The sequence below is a fragment of the Heterodontus francisci genome, chromosome 30 (genome assembly GCF_036365525.1).
Source record: "Heterodontus francisci isolate sHetFra1 chromosome 30, sHetFra1.hap1, whole genome shotgun sequence".
Taxonomy (NCBI): domain Eukaryota; kingdom Metazoa; phylum Chordata; class Chondrichthyes; order Heterodontiformes; family Heterodontidae; genus Heterodontus; species Heterodontus francisci.
This window is the reverse complement of record NC_090400.1, coordinates 48,101,958-48,125,070: the sequence shown is the minus strand read 5'-3', so window position 1 is coordinate 48,125,070 and position 23,113 is coordinate 48,101,958. Positions and strand designations below refer to the sequence as shown.

At 42.9% G+C, this 23,113-nt stretch overlaps 1 protein-coding gene across 4 annotated transcripts in view; it reads left to right on the top strand.

Annotated features, from left to right (window-relative positions):
* The window catches only part of akap10 (A kinase (PRKA) anchor protein 10), a 109,834-nt gene that overhangs the window by 18,724 nt on the left and 67,997 nt on the right, over nt 1-23,113 (top strand). For all 4 annotated transcript variants that reach the window (XR_010968783.1, XM_068010522.1, XM_068010520.1 and 1 more), the window contains exon 2: nt 5,089-5,139. Coding sequence is in view for 3 of the 4 variants with exons in the window: in XM_068010522.1 (XP_067866623.1) it covers nt 5,089-5,139 (51 nt within the window). In the remaining variant the exon portion in view is untranslated. The remainder of the gene's footprint in view (nt 1-5,088; nt 5,140-23,113) is intronic.

The following is a 23,113-nucleotide window of genomic DNA, read 5'->3' as shown; positions in this document are numbered from 1 at the left end:
TTGAGGTGAAGCCTCTCCCCGCTCTCCGCGCTCTTTTTGCAAAAAGACAATATTCCAACCCACACGGCCAGCCAGTCAATTCCCCTCACGACGCCTCTATAATGAAAAAAAAATGAACAGGCAGTGATGTCTCTCAACTGGAAATTTGGCGGGTTTAGTAGAAATGATGGAAAGGGCTAAATTAAAGGTACAACAATGTTTTGCACTGGATACTGAAACCTTTTTGCATTGAGTTACATAGTCTGCAGCAAAGAAACAGGCCATTTGGCCCAATTGGTTTGTGCTGGTGTTTATACTTCAAACAAGTCTCTTCATCTAACCCTGTCAGAAATCCTTCTATTCCTTTTTTCCTCACGCTCCTCTAGCTTCCCCTTGAATGCTGTTTGTCTCAACTACTCCTTGTGGTAGTCAATTCTATATTCTTAAACATTTTGGGCAAAGAAGTTTTCTCCTGAACTCCCTGTTGGGTTTGTTGATAACTATCTTGTACTTATGGCCCCTCGTTTTTGCGGAAGCAAGTAGAAAGATCTTCTCCATGTCTACCATGTCAAACCCTTTCATAATCCTAAAAGACCTCTATTTTCTTTTTTAAATGCTTTGAGTATCTGCCACTGATGCACTAGAAGTGCTGGATGGGGGAGAACTGTGGCCCAATGATTTTAAGCTGTCTTTTGGTTCTTACTCCTGCTCCTGTTTTCTATGTTTTTATGTTTATTCCTGTGGTAATATCTGACTGGGCAATAAGTGGTGAGCATAAGGAGGAGACCTAGGAGCCCTGCAGTTATTAGACCATCAAATAAATTCCTAAATTTCATTTTGGAGAGCAATGTACTGGTAGCTTTTTAGGAATAATTTTTGTTTGATTTTGAACAAAACGGAACGTAAGGTATTAGAAATTTTTGCACCCTGTCTCTAAAATTCTGAGTTTTTGTGTTGATTTGAAAGAACGGGTACATGTTGTATTATTGACATTTTGCACAATCCACTAAATGACTGAGGCTCCTAGTCTGTGAAACTGGTCTGACAGCTTAAGGTTTAAACTCAAAGATATTACTAGTCAGATTGTATTTCATGGTTTTGACATTTACCACAAGGTGTAACACATCATTATGGATATATGATTATGAATGTTGCAGATGTGGAAGTGTGTAATTACCTACAGTGCTCAGTGAGATGATTGTGTGTACAGTATATGATTATGTAAAACCCATGATTTTTACAATAAATTGGTTTCCTTCCCTTTCTCCAACTGGCAGAGCTTGAACTTGAGTTTGTAACTAGATGCAGAAGCACAGAGTTTACAAAGAAAGCTGATCAGTTTTTTTAAAAAATGCAGTTTTGTGGCAAAACAGATAGAAACTTTCCTATATACATGCTTGATTTAGAAAAGATTTATAGTTCTGCAGGGAAATATAGTGCTGCAATACTATGATTGCACCAATTGGTCTGCCAAACCAGTAGTACTTGCACTTTCACTGGTCCTTCCCACTAGTTACTTGTTCTGATCTGGGGGACTGGTGTTCATTTAGAGTCATGCCATTGAGGGATTTTGTGAACTTCTGTAATTGGCATGGAAAATGGATTAGGTGATGGTCATTAAGCCAATTTACATATCAAAGATGATGCATAAAATTGTCGATTTCCCTGTTTACTGTGTGTTGTCACTGGAAATTGCTGTCCAATTTATACTTTAATAGCGGTGAGCGCTGATCCCCTCACTGTAATTTTTACGGCAAAATTCAGGCTGATGAGATTGTAATGTATCTCATTTTGAGACATCTCTGTGGGAGGCATGACGCACAAAAAGAATCGCACCCAGCGATCATCTTCAACTCTTTGCCACTCCACTGTTATTTTCTCATTTAAATTTGCAAACAGCTGTTGTGTAACTTTGCTCTTTTTAAATACTCTGAATTTTATATTCAAATGTACATATGCTGACAGGTTTATGGGTGGAGTTGAGCAACTAGTGTAAATTTATTGCCAGTTATATATAACAAAAGGATAATGAACTACAAATATGCAATTCAGTTCTGATAAAACTTTGAAGCTCAATTTTGTTTTCAAAAACATTAGAGAACTGTTGTAAATCATAGTGCATATTTCTTTGAACAATTGTTTTAGAGTTGTACCTGAGCATGGTAGGTGGGTGTGCTGGACTTGGATATTGTAGGTGAAATGATGAAAGTAATAAATCGGACAGATAGCATCAAGTGACCAGTATTGAATGTATTTTTCTGCTCATCCAGCAGTTTACTAGGAAACCAACTGTGCAGTATAAAATAGTGGCCCCTGCAAGCATCCAAATGAAGTATTCACCCTAAACAGCACAGGTCAAATGCAACTGTCTTATGATAATGATTTGAACCCTATACTTAAGATTGCATTAAAAAACGAGGACCTGTCCCCTGCTGACCCCTCAATTTTCTCTCCTTTATTTTTCCTTGCCCCCATTTTGTGCCATAAATCTGCTATACCTGGGAGAGTAAGGAGCGTTTTGTAAGGCTACTCCCTGTTCTCTTGCTGTCCGCAAAGAAGCACATTAATATCTTTCAATCTTTCCATTTCCACCTCCCTTCTGTACCCCACTGTCCTCAGTTTCCTGTAGCTTCAGGATTCACCTTGTCAAAGTTCAAAACTACATGGCTGAGGTCAAAAATGTGGCATAATGCATTCCTCCACTCTGGCATTACCCAATTGGATCTCAATCACTCACTTCCATCTGTTAAGTGCAGTGCATTTTCCAATTATAATATATTGAGAATGGATATTGTTGCTCAACAATGGACCATTTGTTCACTTTTTTTTTTCTAAATAATGCTTTAAAGCTATCAAGTTTGTTTCCATTATCATTCCTGTATCTTTATTTTCCTCATTTTCTCCCATACGAACATACGAATTAGGAGCAGGAGTAGGCCACTCAGCCCCTCGAGCCTGCTCCGCTACTCAACAGGTTCATGGCTGAACTGATTTCTCCACATGACCACCTACCCCCGATAATCTTTCACCCCCTTGCTTATCAAGAATCTATCTACCTCTGCCTTAAACATATTCAAAGACTCTGCTTCCACCGCCTTTTGAGGAAGAGAATTCCAAAGACTCACGACCCTCTGAGAAAAAAATTCTCCTCATCTTTGTCTTAAATAGGCCACCCCTTATTTTTAAACAGTGACTCCTTTTTCTAGATTCTCCCATAAGGGGAAACATCCTTTCCACATCCACCCTGTCAAGACCACTCAGGATCTTATATGTTTCAATCAAGTCACCTCTCACTAAATTCCAGTGATACAAGCCTAGCCTGTCCAATCTTTCCTCATAAGATAGCCCGCCCATTCCAGGTATCAGTCTGGTAAACGTTCTTTGAACTGCTTCCAACTCATTTATATCCTTCCTTAAATAAGGAGCCCAATACTGTACACAGTACTGCAGATGTGGTCTCACCAATGCCCTGTATAGCTGAAGCATAACTTCCCTACTTTTGTATTTAATTCCCCTCGCGATAAATGATAGCATTCTATTCGCTTTCCTAATTATGTGCTGTACCTGCATCCTAACCTTTTGCATTTCATGCACAAGGACACCCAGATCCCCCTCCATCTCAGAGCTACGCAATCTCTCGCCATTTAGAGAATATGCGTTTTTATTCTTTGTGCCAAAATGGACAACTTCGCATTTTCCCACATTATACTCCACCTGCCAGATTTCTGCCCACTCACTTAACCTATCTATATCCCTTTGTAGCCTCCTTATGTCCTCTTTACAAGTTACTTTCCTGCCTATCTTTGTGTCATCAGCAAATTTAGCAACCATACCTTTGGTCCCTTTATCTAAGTCATTTACATAAATTGTAAAAAGTTGAGGCCCCAGCACAGATCCCTGTGGCACACGTCTTGTTGTAGCTTGCCAACCAGAAAATGACCCATTTATGCCTACTCTCTGTTTCATGTTCGCTAGCTAATCTTCTATCCATGGCAATATGTTATCCCCTACACCATGAGCTTTTATTTTTTGCAATAACATTTGATGTGGCACCCTATCGAGTGCCTTCTGGAAATCTAAGTACAATACATCCACCGCTTCCCCTTCATCTACAGCACATGTAATTCCCTCAAAGAACTCCAATAAATTGGTTAAACATGATTTCCCTTAATCAAAACATGTTGACTTTGCCTAATTGCCTTGAATTTTTCGAAGTGCCCTGCTATAACGTCTTTAATAATGGCTTCTAACATTTTCCCTAAGACAGTTGTTAAGTTAACTGGCCTGTAGTTTCCTGCTTTCTGTCTCCCACCCTTTTTGTGTAAAGGTGTCACATTTGCTATTTTCCAGTCTAGCGGAACCTTCCCTGAAACTAGGGATTTTTGGAAAATTAAAACTAATGCATCAACTATCTCACTCGCCACTTCTTTTAAGACCCTCGGATGTAGTCGATCAGGAGCCAGGTACTTGTCAGCCCGCAGCTCCAACAATTTGTTCAGTACTCCCTTGGAATCTTTCTGTGCTGTTCACCATCCATAGCTTGGGGGATGTAACTTTACGCCCAGCTATGACATTCTCATAAATGAACAGACTCGAAACCAAAAAGTAATTAGTACATATATAGATGCTAGGAATATGCTGCATGCAAGTCTTATGGTAAATGTTCTTGGCCATTCTCCTTTAATATAGCTAACTTCTGTCTGCACCATTGACCAATTTTAGTCATGTTAGCAAATTTGAGTAAACTTTCTCCATTTGCATTTGTGCCTCAAGGAAAAACATGTCAGATCTGGAAATTATTTATCTTTTCCCATATAATGTATTCAAACAACAGCTAACATTCTACCCAGTGTAAAAATAAAGATATTAGATTGGGATCTCAAATTTAAGATATTTTCCCTCACTGGTGTTGTAGATTATTGTAAGATCCTTCCCTGTTCTAAATATACTAGTGTCTGAAGAAAAGCAGTTAAATCCCAGATTGTTAATTTAAAGTTAATTGAGGAATGCATGCATGTGCCAAGGTAAATTTGCATGACGATAACTATAGGCTCACTTTACCTACTGATTGGGGCTTTCAACTAATGAGTATATTTGTGTTTTGTACAGGTAAAGCCAAAGGAGAAAAAGAGAAACTCACAGAGCCACAAATCAATAAAGGTAACTAAAAAAAAATTAAATCCCACATGTGTGGGGATTGGGATGTGTGTGCGCACGCACACGTGGGTGAGAACTGGCACAATACTATGTTTGCCACCAGATGAGACTGTCACAATAACTAAGGAACACCAAAGTTGCTTGAATTGCGTTGTTTGCCCCGTGATTATTGCTGGTATTTAGAATCAGGTTGCTATGTCAGGGGGTTTTAATGTTCAGTAATACTGAGATTTTTCATCCATTAGTTTCTTGAATCATTATCTTTCAACAAGTGATGTCTTGCTTTAGCAGATACCGCATGCACAGCCCAAGTAATGTTGACTGATAACGGTTTGTGACTTAATAGGAATTTAGATGATAGCATTATCAAGTATGAAGGTGTGGCACCCTAGTTTTAAGTAAACTGTTTGAAATGTGAATTTAGTTTTCATACCGCTTCTGCTACATGTAAAAGCAATACACTGGGGATATTTGGCAAGAGGCGTATAGCTAAAATATCACCAACGATCTTGTCATTGCTGATAAGTTCAATCTTAGGCAGTGGAGTTGTTTAACTTGGTCTTTACTCATAAGACCATCAAGTGTACTCCCTGTGAAGAAGTAAAGTAAATAAGTGTATTGTGACGTCAGCTAGAGTCTAATTGCTGGAAGTTAAATTTCTTGATTTGTTATTTTATGAATGTATTTTAGATGCAAATGTGAAGGTGCTTTTTTGGTATCAACTGGAGTCTAATTGCTCCTAGGGACATCCAGAGATCAATTAGTACATCATTAGTACATTTTAATTTTAGAAGAAATATGAATCCTGTTGTTCCTAATTCGTTCAGTTTCTTCATACAAACAGGATGTTGATGTCATACCGTGGTGGTGGGGTGGGGGGAAACCTTGAAACATCATTAAATTAAGATAATTGTGTTTTGAACATTCTAGCAACTTTCCTTTACCCTAACCTCTGGAACATCCTAGTAACTTTCCTTTAGCCTACTCTCTGGAACATTTGGTGTTGGGTTACAACCGTAGTGCTTCGGCACACATCATGAGAAGCAAGTATCTTTGTTTATTGATGACTTCCTTAGTATTGTACTCCAACGCGCCCCCCTCCCACACACCTTACAATAAAGGCTACCATACCCATTTGCCTTCCTAATTGCTTGCTGTACCTGCATGTTAACTTAGTAATTTGTGTACAAGGGCAGGGGTGGCATGTGTAAAATAAGTGGGGTGGGAGGGGTGGGGGCGGGTGCCATTTCTATCGCCTACCCACCTCTGCTGCTATTTTACCAGTGGTGAGGGAAGTGGAAAATGGCCCACCCACCCCAGGCCAATTGAGGCCCTTAAGTGGCCAATGAATTGCCATGTAAGGGCCTCCTCCTGCCACTGTTAGTATCTTACCAGCAGCAGGCGGGCACTTCACCTTAGGAGGCCGCCCAGTAGTAATTGGTGGCCTCCTAGCAGGCTGGGGAGGACCTCTTGTTCAGGCACCCTGTGCCCCACTGGAGGCCACCCCCACTAAAAGTAACCCCCCCCCCCCCACCGCTGTCCAACTCTCATGTCCCCCAGTGGTTCCAATCGATTGTCTCGGCAAGGCCGAAACCCACTTACTTTCCTGAAGGGCAACGCCCATTGTCCTCTTCTTGCTGGGTGCAGTCCCAGCTATGGCCATCGTTCCCAGTGGTGCTGCTGGGCCTGAGGAGCTGCCAGCCGTCTGATTGGCTGGCAGCTCGCAGGCAGGACTTCCTGCCTTGGACGGAAGACCTGACTGAGGCAAATTAAGGGCCTGGGCTATGCAAATTTGCAGTGTGGCTTCCAGGCCCAGCAGAGGCGGGCTCTCCTGACTTTTTTAAGCTGGTGGATAGGGTCATAAAAATTCTGGCCATGGATCTCCGAATCCCTCTAAATATCACCATTTGCAAGTTAGTCACTTTTAAAAAAAAAAATAATAATTCTGCTTTTCCAAAATGGATAATTTCACACGCCCACATATTTCCGTAGCTGTTCTAATATGCAGAGAGATGTCTGAATGCTTTGAGGTGATAGATATTGAGTGGACACCAAGCAGCAGACTGAAAGGGTATAGGTAAAAAGGCCAAAGCACTGTCAAAAAGAATCTTTAGGAGGTTTTTCAAGGCTGGGGCATAATGGCTAAAGGAGTGGGATGCCAATGAAGAAGTGTGAAATGAGAAATGGGCCAGTTTTGGAGGAATGGATAATATGACCAAGGACATGTCATTGAAGATCGCCAAGGTAGTACGGCCAAACCAATAGAGGAATTTAAAGATACGGATGAAGATATTTGATTCTCTAGATATAAATCAGTGAAGCTCCGTGCAATGTACAAATTGTGCTTGAACTATACAGTAGCATATGTTTGTGTTGGAACAGTAATCTGAGAATTTAGGCCAGTGTTCGTTTAAGTTGTTTTTTTAATAAATTCTTTACATGCTTAAAAATCCCAGTCTGTTTTTATTACAAGTACATATATTCATGATTTGAAGTACCTCTATCTTGGGAATTTGTGAATGTAAATTGCCTACAAATATTTGAGTTTTATTCTACAGTAATCTAGAATTCTGTTGTGACACCCTGTCAGCTAAAAAACATTTAGCTCTTTGTGAAGGGATAATGAGCTGGGAACAAAGGAGCCTGTTTTGCTTTCAGAAATGATTCAGAACTTGCTGATAGCTGTCTAGATTGCCCAGTCTTGACCCACCTGCAATAAAATTGAGCCCATTGGAAGATAGTTCAGTCTACTCCAAAGAAGAACAGATGCTTTTCTGTAGCTGTGGAGTTAGGAGGGAAGGAGAAGGACATTTAACTACAACCTTGGCAGTTTAAGCATTTTTAAATTGAAAATAAATGTGTTACCAAGGGGTTTTTAAGTTTTACTAACTTTTTCTATTACTTATTTTTAACCTATTGCTTCAAAGTGTCTTGAAAAAGATCAACTAATTTACTGGATGTACTGCCTAAAGGTCTTTTAAAAATGCAATTAGCTTGGGTGTTTGCTCTCTGATAATATTTGAAATGTAATTTAGGATTGTCAGACCTAGACTTGCTGGATTGTTGAGGCATGTTTAAGGTCAAACCAATAACAAAGAAAAAAATACTTTAATTTACATGCATTATCAAGTTCCTCAAACATCTGCGTATCACAATTCAATTTGTTCAATGCAACGGTTATTCTTATGCTGGCAAAAGTGCAAGGCAAGTGCATTTCCAACAATCGAATTTTTGTTTAAATGATACAAAAAGCTTCATCTTATCAAAGGTCTCCTGTGAGCTACATGATTTTAAAATGCAAACTTGGTGTCGCCCAGTGACACTTTCCTAATATATTTGGTCTTCTCTCTTTATTTTTCAGCTTTTCTTGTATCTCCCACTATTCTTTGAACCTGCTCATGTCAAAATCATAAATGTCATCTCTATTTGACCGTGGTTCGTTCATCCTTGAACTTACAGCTGCCTTGAATACCACTGGTCATTGTATCCCCCTCGAACATTTCTCATTGATCCACCTTTATGGTGCTGCTTTCTCTCTTGGTTCCAATCATTACCTGTTCCAATAACATATATCCATATATCCTCAGACTGTACAGTCACAACTGGTGTCCCTCAGAACTTCATCCTTAGTTCTGTCCTCATCCTTTTCATTATGCATATACTTAGTGACATAATCTAGAAGAATGTGGCCAGAAACAATATTTATGCTCGTCTTTATATTCAGCTCTTTTGATTCTAAGCCAGTTGCTCACCACTCCAACTATCTGTTTGACATTTTCAAAACTTCCTCCAGCTTAATATTGGAAAAACTGAAGTAATTAATTTGGTTCCTGTAAACTTCTAAACACCTCTTCTCCTCACTCCATCAGCTTTCCCGCCTGCCGTCTCTGGTTCCTTTTGGTGTTATAACACCTCTGCATGCAATTTGATATTGAGCTGACTTTGTTTCTCTACATCTGTTCCTGTCACCAAGATTCCCATCTTGTATCACCGTAACATTGTCCGGTTCAGTCCCTACTCTCCTGCAGAGACTCAATTTCAGGACTTTCTTTACTTAAAGACTTTATTATTAAAATGCTTTCCTAGCTGATCCCACCACTTTCACTTTTCATAAGTTATAACTCGTGTGGAATGGCATTGCTTACCTACTTAGTCCCTGCACTTTCATTACCATGGTTCATGCCAGGTTCCGTGGCTCCCTGCGCCGCTATGAATCAATTTCAACATTCTTCTCCTTTAAGTTCCCCCGTGGTTTAGTCTTGTCCTATTTCAGTGACCCTCTTCAGCTTTATGTCTCTGGAAGCAGTTCTGAAATTTACATTCACGTTAGTCATAGCACAGAGACGAACACTTAAAAAGCATGTATCAATTATAGCCTGTAATCCATAAATAAAGATGCTCTGTTTGCGGTGAGATTTGCCAGTGTTTGCTTTATGTTCTCTTGGTGTTAGGCTGCTTGTTTTTCAATGATTTCCTCAATGAACTCCTATCAACATTTTGTAGGTAGGTCTTGTTAGTCAATTTTAAGTTATTCAAATGTTTAAAATATTTATTATTCAGTGCACACATTTGACTGTATTATCTAAAAATCTTGGCAAATAATTACACCTGTGTGCCTTCAGCTTGAAATATAATGATAAACTTTTAGCACAATGATTCTAGTGTTCGGTGTCTTCAAAGCTTTCAGTACAGTTTGACCAAAGTGAATGAAAAGGAGACAGTGGGACTGTTGATGTTTGGAGCATTATGCTCTACTCCATGTTTGATTTGACTTAATTTTTTTTCTTTGGCACTAATGACTCACTGCTTTGATGGGAGCAAAGATTTTATCTTAACATCAAAAGATTTTTTTTAAAGTGACTTGAAAATAGAGCAAGAACATTTCTCTCACATTAGGGAGCTTAAAATAGAAATCCAGTCTCTGAACTAGATTCTCAACTGTTGTTGGCTTCTAGATGAGCTGCTTGATAAATTGTTCTCACCCTACTGTTGGTCATTATTCATGCAGTAAAGTAAAAGCAAAATACTGCAGATGCTGGAAATCTGAAATAAAAACAAGAAATACTGGAAATACTCAGCAGGTCTGGCATCATCTGTGGAGAGAGAGAAGCCGAGTTAACGTTTCAGATCAGTGACCCTTCTTCAGAACATACAGTGTTGTCTCTAGAATTTCAGTAAAGTGCAGCTATGAAGAGTGCCATTTTTAGTTCTATTGTAGAAATTTCCTTCCATTATGATGACGTGTAATGGTGAAACTATCAGACTTGTCCACTTGAACTGAAAAGGTCACCTGGGTTGTACACAATAAGTAAAGGTTTTGTCCTTCAGAACTTCCAGCTGTTATCAATGTGTTTTTTTTAAAAAACACTCACCCTTTGACCCAGGCAAAAAGCATACATCAAATGAAAGCACATTAGCATCAGTGTGATGTTCCTCTAGCTCCTTCACATTGAACAATCCTACAATTTATAACATATGCAAAGGTTAGAGCCAATTTGCATACAAGGTCCCACCAACAGCAGTGAGGTAAACAACTGGATGATGTTAGTTAAGGGATAAATGGAGGCTCGGACACCAGAAGAGATCTTTTATGTCTACTTCAGATGGATGCCTCAATTCAAAGATACTACCTTCGATTTTTGCAGCACTCCCCCAGAACTGAACTGAAGAGTCATCAGATGAGGGTTTCCACCTCCACCAGCCTTTCAGTGAGTTCCAGACCCCCATTGCCCTCTGGGTGAAAAAAATCCTACCTATATAATTGGCTATGTTTAAGTTCAAAATTCTTGTTTGTCACTGTCAAACTTAATATGGAATTCAATTGTACTGTGATCACTTTTTCCCAGAGGATCTTTTACTATGAGATTACTAATTAAATCTGCCTCATTGCACAATACTAGATCTAAAATAGCTTTATCCCTAGCTGGTTCCAGGAAGCTGTTGCAAAATCTTTCTACAAATTTATCTTCCAAACTACCTTTGCCAATTTGATCTGTTCAGTCTATATGAGGATTTAAGTCCCCCAACAGTTATTACATTATCTTTATTACAAGCTCCAATTATTTCTTCCTTAATGCTCTGTCCCCCAACGGTATAATTACTTTTGGGCCTATAAACTACTCCCCTCAGCATTTTCTGACCCTTTTTATTTCTAATCTCCACCCATACTGATTCTACTTTCTGATCTTCTGAACCGAGATCCTTTCTCATTGCTGTGCTTATGTCATTTACTATTATGGAATTTTATGTCTATTTGTTCTGGTTCATGCGTGCGAATTACAGGAAATAATGGAGTGCGCTCAAACTTCTGGATTAATTATTCAACTTTATTAGGGTCACTTAAAATATATCAAAATATGCAATACAAACCTATACTCTACTATAGATGACCACTTGGCACTAACAAATTGTTTGAACTATGAAACAAGCGAAGTACCTACAATCACCTGAGAGGGTTCAACTACACATTGGTTGTAGTTCTCTAGTGACTGACCAAGTCACTCCTTCCTTGTGGTTGCAACACCAAAGTTTCTTTGGCTAAGATCAAGTGTAGTATCTGTTCTTATCAGTGCTTATTTGATTGAGAAGAGACCATGATCATTGCCTTTTGATCTGGGGAAGCTTTGAGTAAAATGGCTATAACCAATTTTCGAGCTTCGGGCCAGGGAGTGCGCAACACCGTTCGGGTGGTCGTGAAGGACAAGGAAGGAGATGCACCGGTCGATCGCACCTTCTTCATCAAGAAAATTCTCTTCGATTGCTGCGGATTTCAAGCGACGGACGTCTTCTGCCTGCAGGATTTCCCCAGCAGTGGATACTTCGACGTGACGTTCCGGAACGTGGCGGGATGCATCAAGTTCCTGAAGGCGTTCAAGGAGAAAGGGGACCGGGCGCCACTGTCGATCCTCACAGTGGAGCCGCTCTTCACGCTTCCGTCACAACGGGACCGGGTGGTGACCATTCACCTCTACAACCCCCATGTTCCAGTGGTGGATGTACTCACCTTTCTCGCCAGGTAGGTCGAGGTGGCCGGCAGCAGCACTGATGTCAAGGACCCCTTTGGGATCTGGACCAGCAAGCGGCAGGTCAAGGTGACCTTGAAGGTAGATCCCAGTGGAGCCATCATCCACCCTCCCTCCAGCTTCGCTATCGGGGGAAGTCGAGGCTTCTTGGTCTACGCTGGGCAGCCCAGAGTTTGCCGCACCTGTGGCAAATCTGGTCACATGGCAGCCAACTGCAGCACGGTTGTTTGCAAGAACTGCAAGGAGGAAGGCCATCAGACCAAGGATTGTAAGCAGGCTAAGTGTTGCAACTTGTGCGGTGCGGCAGGCCATCTCTACAAGACCTGCCCCAAACGTTGTCTCAGCTATGCTCAGGCGGCAAGGTCCAAGGAATGGCCGGGCGAAGGTTCGACGAAGGCGTCCGCTGTTCGAAAGGAGACCAGCAACCTTCTCCGCAGTGAGGAACTTCAACCTGAGAAGGAAGGGGAGGCGGCTGAAACCAACGACCCAGCACCTACCCAGCGCCCGGAAACCCCTCCTCCACAGACAGAATCAATGGAGGAGGAGGCAGCAGATGGACAAACAGGTCAGTGGCAAGTGGTCCAGAGGAAAACCACAAAGAAAAAACATCCCAAAGCCACCACCCAAACCAGTGGCAAGAGGAGGCTCTCTTCTGAATCAGACTGCAACAACTCCTCTTCACTGGACAGGGAAATGCTGGAACGACAGCCCCTTCAAAAGAGGCGGCAGAACTCCGAGATGGATGATAAAGCATCCCAGCCCCCGGGCACTGGAAGCTGTGATGGGCCCGGCGTGCCCCACCCCCAATTCCCCACACGTAACGACGTGGCCAACGCATCTCAGCTCCGGGACACCGGGAGCAAAGACACGTCTGGCGCACCTGAGCTCCGGGAGACCGGGAGCTGTGATGTTTTCGAGGAGGAACAGATGGAAGCAGCTGAGGACAACCCAATGCTCTCTGCCGACAAGACCCCCCCGATGTCACCCGAGCGGCACAAACCCTGCATGAAAAATCAGGAGGGGTTTCTGAGCCCAACCAACGTGAAACTGCTTGCGCATACGATGGGTATGCAGGAACATCCCGAAGGGGAAGGACTGGGACTAGCGAGGACAAATGGTATGGGAAGCAACAACTAATTTTTAGTAAAAAATGGGTATAAGAATTGCTTCCATTAATGTGCGTAGCATTAAATCGACTACGCGATGTGTTTCAACCTTGGATTACCTTGCCAAGGTCAAAGCTGACCTACTGTTTCTGCAGGAGTGTGGAATACCACACCTCAGCACCTACAGGCAGTGGTCGCGATGGTGGTCCCACGGGCCATCGATCTGGTCGGGGGGAAATGACTGCCGTTCCTCCGGCCTGGGTATTCTGCTGCGGGGAGGTAACTTCACCATCTCCGAAGTTAAGGAGGTGGTGGGCGGCCGCCTCGTAGCAGACGTGATGTACAACAACGCTCCGCTCCGGTTGATCAACGTGTACGCCCCGGTACAACGCAGCGAGCGGCTGACCGTCTTCCAGCAGCTCCCACTGCTGCTGGCGACGTCCAGGCCGGTCATCCTAGGCGGTGACTTCAACTGCATCATCGATGCGGCTGGACGATCCGGCAGTGACGACAGCAAACTGGACGCTACGTCCAGATTCCTAATAGAAACAGTTAAGGATGCCAAACTGCACGACGTCTTCAGCAAACCTGCAGACGGAGCGCAGCGCAGATACACATGGTCAAGATCGGACGGGTCTGCCCGTTCCAGGATTGACTTCCTGTTTGTGTCCCGTGCTGTCACGGTCGGATCCACCGACGTCAAGCCGGTGTTCTTCTCCGACCACTGCCTCTTACTGGCCGACTGTCACTTACAGGACGACCAGCGGGTTGGCAGAGGGACGTGGAAGCTCAATGCGACACTGCTGACCCCAGAGAACGTTGAGGAACTCAAAAGGGATTACAATGGTTGGAGGACCGTGAAACCCCTCTTTGAGTCTCCAGTTCACTGGTGGGAAGCGATTAAGGAGAACATCAAGAGGTTCTTCATCCACAAAGGTGTTCAGAAGGCGAGAGAGAGACAGAGGGAACTGTCCCGACTCCAGAAAATTATGCAAAATCTACTCCGGTTGCAGTCAATGGGGGTCGAGGTCAAGGAGGACCTCCAAGAGGTGAAGAGTCAGCAGGCCTCGCTCTTTGCCAAGGAGGCCTCCAAGATCATCTTCCGGTCCAGAGTCCGCTCCATCGAGCAGGATGAGACGTGCTCGCGTTACTTCTTCCAAAAGGTACACAGAGAGAGCTCTGTTATCAGCAGCCTGAAGGAAGAAGATGGCTCGGTAACGTCTTCGCAGTCCGACATACTAAGGATCAGCAAATCCTTTTATGCTGGGCTGTATGACGCGAAGCCCACAGACAGCAGAGCCTCCCAGTCCTTCCTGTCATCTATCACAGAGGTCCTAGATGACAGCAGGAGGGAGAGACTGGACAAGCCGCTAACTCTGGACGAGCTGACAAAGGCCGTCGAGTCTTTCGAGACGAGTAAAACTCCCGGGAGCGACGGCTTACCGGTCGAGTTGTACTCGGCCCTGTGGGACTGGGTCGGCCCGGACCTGCTGGAAGTATACGAGAGTATGCTCCTGGCCGGCAGCATGTCAGAATCCATGAGAAAAGGCATCATCACCCTCATTTACAAGCAGAAGGGGGAGAGGGCAGAAATCAGAAATTGGCGGCCCATCTCACTGCTTAATGTTGATTACAAGATTCTGTCCAAAGTCATAGCCAGTCGAGTCAAGTCTGCTCTGGAGTTGGTGATTCACCCCGATCAGACCTGTACTGTACCCGGCAGGAAGATCTCTGATAGTCTCGCGCTACTCAGGGATACGATCGCCTACGTACGGGACAGGAGGGTGGACACCTGCCTCATCAGCCTGGACCAGGAGAAGGCTTTTGACAGGATATCGCACACCTACATGATGGACGTGCTTTCCAAAATGGGGTTTGGGGAGGGAATCTGCAATTGGATCCAACTGCTCTACACAAACATCAGTAGCGCAGTGTCAATCAACGGGTGGGAATCTGAAAGTTTCCCGATCAAATCTGGAGTCAGACAGGGCTGTCCTCTGTCCCCGGTCTTGTTTGTTTGCTGTATTGAACCCTTTGCTGAGTCTATTAGGAAGGATGCGAGCATAAGAGGGGTGACAATCCCAGGCAGCGGAGGCACTCAGGTCAAAACCTCCCTGTACATGGATGACGTCGCCGTCTTCTGCTCGGATCCGCTGTCCGTGCGCAGACTGATGAGCATCTGCGACCAGTTCGAACTGGCCTCGGGAGCCAAAGTTAACCACGGCAAGAGCGAGGCCATGTTATTTGGGAACTGGGCTGACCGATCCTTTGTCCCCTTCACCGTCAGGTCAGATTACCTGAAGGTGCTGGGGATATGGTTCGGAAGGGCCGGGGCGTGCACCAAAACATGGGAGGAGCGAGTAGCCAAGGTACGACAAAAGTTGGGCATGTGGGGGCAGCGATCTCTCTCCATTGTGGGTAAGAACCTGGTCATCAGGTGCGAGGCGCTCACGTTGTTGCTCTACGTGGCGCAGGTCTGGCCCATACCCCACTCCTGCGCCGTGGCAGTCACCCGAGCCATTTTCCGCTTCGTCTGGGGATCTAAAATGGACCGGGTCCGGAGGGACACGATGTTCAAATCTCTGGACATGGGCGGGAAAAATGTATCCAACGTGGCCCTCATCCTGATGACCACCTTCGTGTGCGGCTGCATCAAGCTATGTGTAGATCCCCAGTACGCAAACTCCAAGTGTCACTACGTGCTGAGGTTCTATCTGTCCCCGGTGTTGCGAAGGATGGGCCTGGTCACATTGCCGCGGAACGCACCGTGCAGTTGGGCGGCGCCGTACCACCTATCCTTCGTGGAGCAGTTTCTGCGGAAAAACACCTTTGACCACCGGTCCATCAGGCAGTGGTCTGCACGGAATGTCCTCAAGGCCCTACGGGAAAAGGAAACGGTGGATCCTGTCGGATGGTTCCCCGAGCAGACCGTCAAAGTCATTTGGCGGAATGCCTCATCACCAGAACTTTCAAACAAGCACCAAGACGTAGCTTGGCTGGTGGTGAGAAGGGCCCTCCCCGTCAGATCCTCCATGCACACCCGAAATCTCGCCCCCTCCGCACAGTGCCCCCGCGTTGGCTGTGGTGGGGAAGAGACGGTCGCCCACCTCCTCCTGGAATGTGCCTTTGCAAAGCAGGTGTGGAAAGAGATGCAGTGGTTTTTGTCAAGGTTCATCCCAAGCAGCTCTGTAACACAGGAGTCTGTGCTCTACGGGCTGTTCCCAGGGACGCACACCGAGACAAACATCAACTGCTGCTGGAGGGCTATCAATTCGGTGAAAGACGCCCTTTGGTCTGCCCGAAACTTGCTGGTCTTCCAGCGCAAAGAGTTGTCCACCGCCGAATGTTGCAGACTGGCACATTCCAAGGTCCAGGACTACGTGCTGAGGGACGCACTAAAGCTTGGGGCAGCCGCAGCAAAGGCTCAATGGGGAAAGACCACAGTGTAAGGTTCCCCCACCAAGCTGGACTGAGGGGCTGGATCCATGGGAAACCCCTCGAACTGTATCGTTAATATTCTGAATTGCTGTAAATGTAAAACTGTAATTGACATGACAATTGAGAAACGGAAGGGTTGGGAAGAAACTCATGACAGTATTGAAGGAAACTGATCTCCCTTGCAATGTTTGTATTTTTTGGTGCTGTTTGGAAACTGTTTGGCAATGTAATTTTTACAGATTTTTATGAATAAAGTATATTTTGGAAATAAAAAAAAAACAGTATCTTTTATACCTTAATTAGGGAGGGACAAGATAGTGTACTGACAGTGGCTTATAGTTCAATTAGTTTTTGGTTTGGGGTAAAATAGCCTATCACATGCTGAACCCTTTGTTTTTAAAAACCCACCCTGGTAGTGTCAATCTTCCTTCAACTTCCTTTAATCAGTTTCCATTAGTTGGGGGGTGCTTTGAGGCAGTTCCTTCTCCTCCGGTAGTTTTCCATCGTGTGAAAGGCCTCTGCAACAGTTGGGGGTTGTGGGGTTGATTGCAACCACCCACATAAGGATGTTTACAGAAAAGGCTCATAGACCATTAAGTTCTGCGTTATCACACTTCTCCAAAATCTTTCAAGGTTACTTGGTTACTTCATTACTTTAGACAGATGTCTTCCTTAAATATAAGTTCTTTGTTTCTTTCTGATAATGTTGGCTGGTTTCTTGCTGTTTTGTCACAATTCTGCAAATTAGATCTTAAAAGGCTGAAAGAAGAAAAATAAATGATGCCCTCAGCACTGTCCACAGTTCAACAGGGGGCACAATGGTTTATTATGGTCAGGTTTTAGAATAAGGTTAATTTTTAGTAAAGCCATTACTATCTTACAGTCCCCCCTCAGTTGTCTGTGATTTTTTTTTTTTGTTAATTCAGTAGGATTTCTTCTTGGTTAGCTCTCTGCCGCTTATTTTTAAAACAGTTGTTTCGGCTTTCTCTTTGAATTTCGCCCTACCAGGTCAGTCATTAAGACACACAAGGTGTGAGGATATAAGGAATCTGCAAGGGGATATAGATAGGTTGAGTGAGTGGGCAAAAACTTGGCAGATGGAGTTTAATGTAGGAAAGTGTGAGGTCGTACTTTGGTAGGAAGAATCAAAAGGCAGACTATTATTTAAATGGAGAGAGACTCCAAAAAAGTGCAGCGCAGAGGGATCTGGGTGTTCTTGTGCATGAAACACAAAAAGTTAGCATGCAGGTGCAGCAAGTAATTAAGGCAAATGGAATTTTGGCCTTTATTGCTAGGGGGTTGGAGTTTAAAAATAGGGAAGTCTTGTTACAACTGAGCAGGGTGTTGGTGAGACCGCATCTGGAGTACTGTTTACAGTTTTGGTCCCCGTATTTAAGAAAGGATATACTGACATTGGAGGCAATTCAAAAGAGATTCACTAGGCTGATTCCTGGGATGAAGGGGTTGATGGCTAAACAGGTTAAGCCTTTTTTCATTAGCGTTTAGAAGAGTGAGGAGTGATCTTATTGAAACGTACAAGATTCTGAGGGGGCTTGACAGGGTAGATGTTGAGAAGATGTTTCCACTAGTGGGGGAATCTTGAACTAGGGGACATAGTTATAAAATAAGGGGACACTGATTTAAAACTGAGATGTGAAGGAATTTCTTCTCTGAGGGTAGTGAATGTCTGCAGTTCTCTACCCCAGAGAGTTGTGGAGGCTAGATAACTGAAAGTATCTGAAGAGGAGGTAGATAGATTTTTGAAATATCGGGGAGTTGAGGGGTGTGAGGAGCTGGCACGAAAGAGGAGTTGAGGTCTGGGGCAGATCAGCTTTGATCTTATTGAATGGCAGGGCAGGCTTGTGGGGCTGAATAGCCTACTTCTCCTATTCCTTATGTTCTTAGGAACTTGCTAATTGCTGGTCAAGTTGTGAAAATAGTGCATTTTACTGATTGACACATGGCTCAACTTGCTGATTGGTAGAAGAGGGAGGGCTTCTGGTGCAGTTTTGAGAGTAGCAGTAAAAAGTATTAGCTGACAAGTGAGAATGCCAGAATGAGCAAATCAAAAATGGCAACAACCACTACTACACATCGAGTGAAAGAATTTGGAAGCCAAATTCTGCATGCTGATGGTGGAATACTGTTTTGTACATGCTGCAGTGCTTTTTTGGATCATATATGGCAGGCCATAGTTCAGCGCCACTTAGAGTCTGAAAGCCATCGCAGCAGAAAGAGAGCATCGGACACCGCACTGCTGGAAAACGAACACGCAAAAAAACAAGCAGTGATTTCACCTCTTTTTAAGAAGTCGACCAAGCACACAGAAAATCGTCAGTTGGTTACAATGGAACTTGTGGATGTTTTTGCAAGCGCCAACATTGAAGCGACTGAATGTTTTTTAGCTAAATTTGCTAATGACACCAAGATGGGAAGGAAAGTAAGTTGTCAAGAGGAGATAGAGTCGACAAAAAGATATAGATAGGTTATGTGAGTGGGCAAGAATTTGGCAGATGGAGTATAATGTGGGAAAATGTGAACTTGTCCACTTTGGCAGGAAGAATAGAAAAGCAGTGTATTATTTAAATGGAGAGAGATTGCACAACCCAGTGGTACAGAGGCATCTGGGTGTCCTGGTACATGAATCACAGAAGTTAGCATGCAGGTACAGCAAGTCATTCGGAAGGCAAATAGAATGTTGCCGTTTATTGCAAGGGGAATAGAGTATAAAAGTAGGGAAGTTTTACTGTGGCTGTACAGGGCCTTGGTGAGACCACATCTAGAGTATTGTGTACAGTTTTGGTCTCCTTATTTGGAAAAGGATATGCAGTAGATGCAGTTCAGCGAAGGTACACTCAACTAATTCCTGGGATGAAGGTGTTATCTTATGGAGAAAGATGGAATAGGTTTGGCCTATACCCATTGGAGTTTAGAAGAATGAGAGGTGATCTTATTGAAACATATAAGATCCTAAGGGGACTTGATAGAATGAATACTGGGAGGATGTTTCCTCTTGTGATGGAGACTAGAACTGGGGGAGATGAGAACTAGGGGACACAGTTTAAGAATAAGAAGTCTCCCTTTTTATGATGGAGATGAGAATTTTTTTCTCTCAAAGTGTCATTAGTCTGTGGAATTATTTTCCCAGAAAGCAGTGGAGTCTGGGTCATTGAATTTATTCAAGGCTGAGTTAGATATATTTTTGATAGACAAAGGAGTCAAGGATTATGGGGGGCAGATTGGAAAGTGGAGTTGAGACCGCAACCAGATCAGCCATGATCTTATCGAATGGTGGAGCAGGCTCAAAGGGCCAAATGGCCTACTCCTGCTCCTAACTCCTATGTTCCTATAACCAATGGATGACTACTATTCTTATCACACACTGGTGTAATTGTTCTTCTAACTCAACTTCTACAGCGATACCTACTTGCTTATGTGAATTAGCAGTATTCTAACAGATACATTTCCTAATTACGTGCTTATCATAAGCAGTGCATGACTATATTGGAGGATAATAAGCAGCACATGACCATATTGGAGGACACCCTTTCTCTCTCTTTCTCCCCCCCCCCCCCTTCCTTCCCACCAATACCCCAACAAGTGCCACCAGTTCTAAGATATTACCCTGTAAGTACATATGCTTCAAGAAACAGATTAAGCATGGGCTTATAAGAGTCCCCACTTCTCTCTTCACTTGTATCCACCTTGTGGATAATTCTTGCGAAATACTATTTCTTCCTAGCCTTCAATTATCCCAATCCAAATTTTGTATCCCTTTTACTTTAATTTTACTCCTTCTGACCATTACCAGTGTGCTTAATTCTCTCCAGATTGTTCTAAAGTCAGTTTTTCTATGGAGTATGTGCCAATGCCTTGATGATTTAAAGTGTCTCACTCTACTGGCCACATTAGCTGTTTCATGGTTTGCTGTTGTCAAGTAACTGAGTATGTCTGAGACACGTTCTTCAATGCAAGTTCACCATGCATTTCTGCATGTTAGTCGCTTCGCATGTAACAAATCACATCTGCACATTTACCAACATAATGACACACATGCCTTCCAATACAAGCCATTGTTGGACTTTCAGGTGAGTTTATCAAAAGATTAAGAGGTGGTGTCTGTCTGAAGATCTTTACTTATCTCCCCTACATGGTCCCGATGTTTCAGCTAGTGGCCAGACTATCATCAAATGCAGTTATCTTAAAAAAAAAAGTTCATAGGCAAAGATACAAACATCTCCAAAAGAAAGCAATCAGTTTACTAGTATTATCTACACTTTCCTTTCCCTAGAATGTACATTGATACCAGATTGATATATTCTGTTGAAATGTACCCTAGTGATTCTTTTCCCCAATTCCCGTTTGGTGGTGTGATTTTTCCTGTTTATGTCCTATCCTGTCACTTCCTCTTATCTCAATCTTCTAAGTGGGGCACTTCATTATTTACCATTCTACCTCATTCATGAACCCTGGAGGAACTTCACTATACAATCCAACATTCTTTTTTTTTTGAACAGAAAGCAAATATTACTAATACATTTGGTTTGTTCTTTATTTTAGATGACCTTTTATTTCTCAAAATAACCTGTTATATTTTGTGCCTGACATTTTATCATTTCAAAATTATTCTAAATTCAAATAGCAGTGTTGTTGGGCTGACAGGTTTTGCCAATGTTCAATTTATTTCTTCCCCCAAAAAACTTTTTTTCTTGTGCTCAGGACCACCCAGACTAGTTTGTAGTTTCTTTCAAATGAAAATGTGATTACCCCTTTAAACTTCAGGTAAATTTTCCTTTTTTGAGTGTTTGAAATAGCTACTAATTTATTTTATCAATTCCAGTCTCAGAAGCAATGATGCCCAGCCTTGGTGTTTTTACATCAGAGACAACTGTACGTGCAATCAGTTTAGATATGGCTCCCACGTCTCCCCTTCTTGAACAATTTGTCTTGAAAGATAACAAATGGCCATTTATCTCTATTTGTGCCACTAATTCATCTATATTATTGCGAATGCTTTGCACGTTCATATAAAGAGCCTCTAAATTTTTTTTTACTATCTGTACACATACACTCCAAGGTGTCTCTGTTTGCTTTTCAGAATCTGACCACTTATTGTGTATTCCTTTGCCTTGATTGGCTTCTCCAAATGCATTACCCCACATTTCTCTGGATTGAATTTCATGTGCCTCTTTTCTGCCCACCTTACCAGTCCAGTGATATCTATAGCTTTCTTCCTAACTATCAACATTTTCGTTTCATCTGCAAACTCCCTAATCATGCCTCCTACATTTACTACAGTACTTAGTCTAAATCATTGAAATATACCATGAGCAGCACTGAGCGCTGTGGAACCCCACTGGAAACAGCCTTCCAATTACAAAAACACCTTTTGACCATAGCTCTTTGCTTCCTGCCACTGAGCCAATTTTGAATCCAATTTGCCACTCTCCCTTGAGTTTTTAATTTACTGATCAGCCTGCCATGTGAGACCTTGTCAAGAACCTTGCTAAAATCCAGACTACATTGAATTCGCTACCCTCATTGACCCTTTATGTTACTTACTCAAAAAATTCAATCAAGTTGGTCAGGCACGACCTTCCGTTAACAAATCCATGCTGACTTTCTTTGATTAATCCGTGCCCCTCTAAATTATGATGATTTATACCATGTCTCAGAATTTTTTCCAATGATTTGCCTACCAGCAAGATTAGGCTGTCTCTTTTTAAACAACAGTGCAATGTTAACAGTCCTCTGGCACCATGCATAGGGTGGTTTGCACAAGAAGATGTAATGCTGGTAACTTTTTAAGCTTTGCTTCACACTGGCCTGCAGACGCAAAGCTGAAATGGTGAGACAAGCTTTTGGAGTTGGCTCCTGCCTCATGCTTTCAAGTGCCTCAGTAATATTTGTATTGATGTGAAAATGGAACTGCTGCACATCAATGTGAGATTCATAGTATAAGTTGTTTGCAAGTGATGCAAAAGATGACAGCAGAGCAGTTAAAAAGACTCCTTAATTAGTGAGAACTTAAACACAATACGTTACAATTGAACATCAAAAAAGGCGTTCTCAGTATTCCTCAGAAGTGCTTTAAATGCTGACAATGCTTTTTAATGCCTTATTTTTTCTGAAGTGAAAATTATTTCCCCATTAATGTTAATTCCTGCTCCTTTTATAAGTGTCAGCCTTGGCTCAGTGGGAGTACTCTTGCTTCTGTGTTGGAAGATCGTGGAGTTCATCTCCCGTGCTAAAGACTTGAGTGCGTAATTTAGACTGGCTCTTCAGTGCAGTATTGAGGGAATGCTGCACTGTTGGAGGTGCCATCCTTTGGATGAAACTTTAAATAGAAGCCCTGTCGGTCCTCTAGCTGGAATAAAAGATCCTACTGTAAAATTCAAAGAGGATCATGGG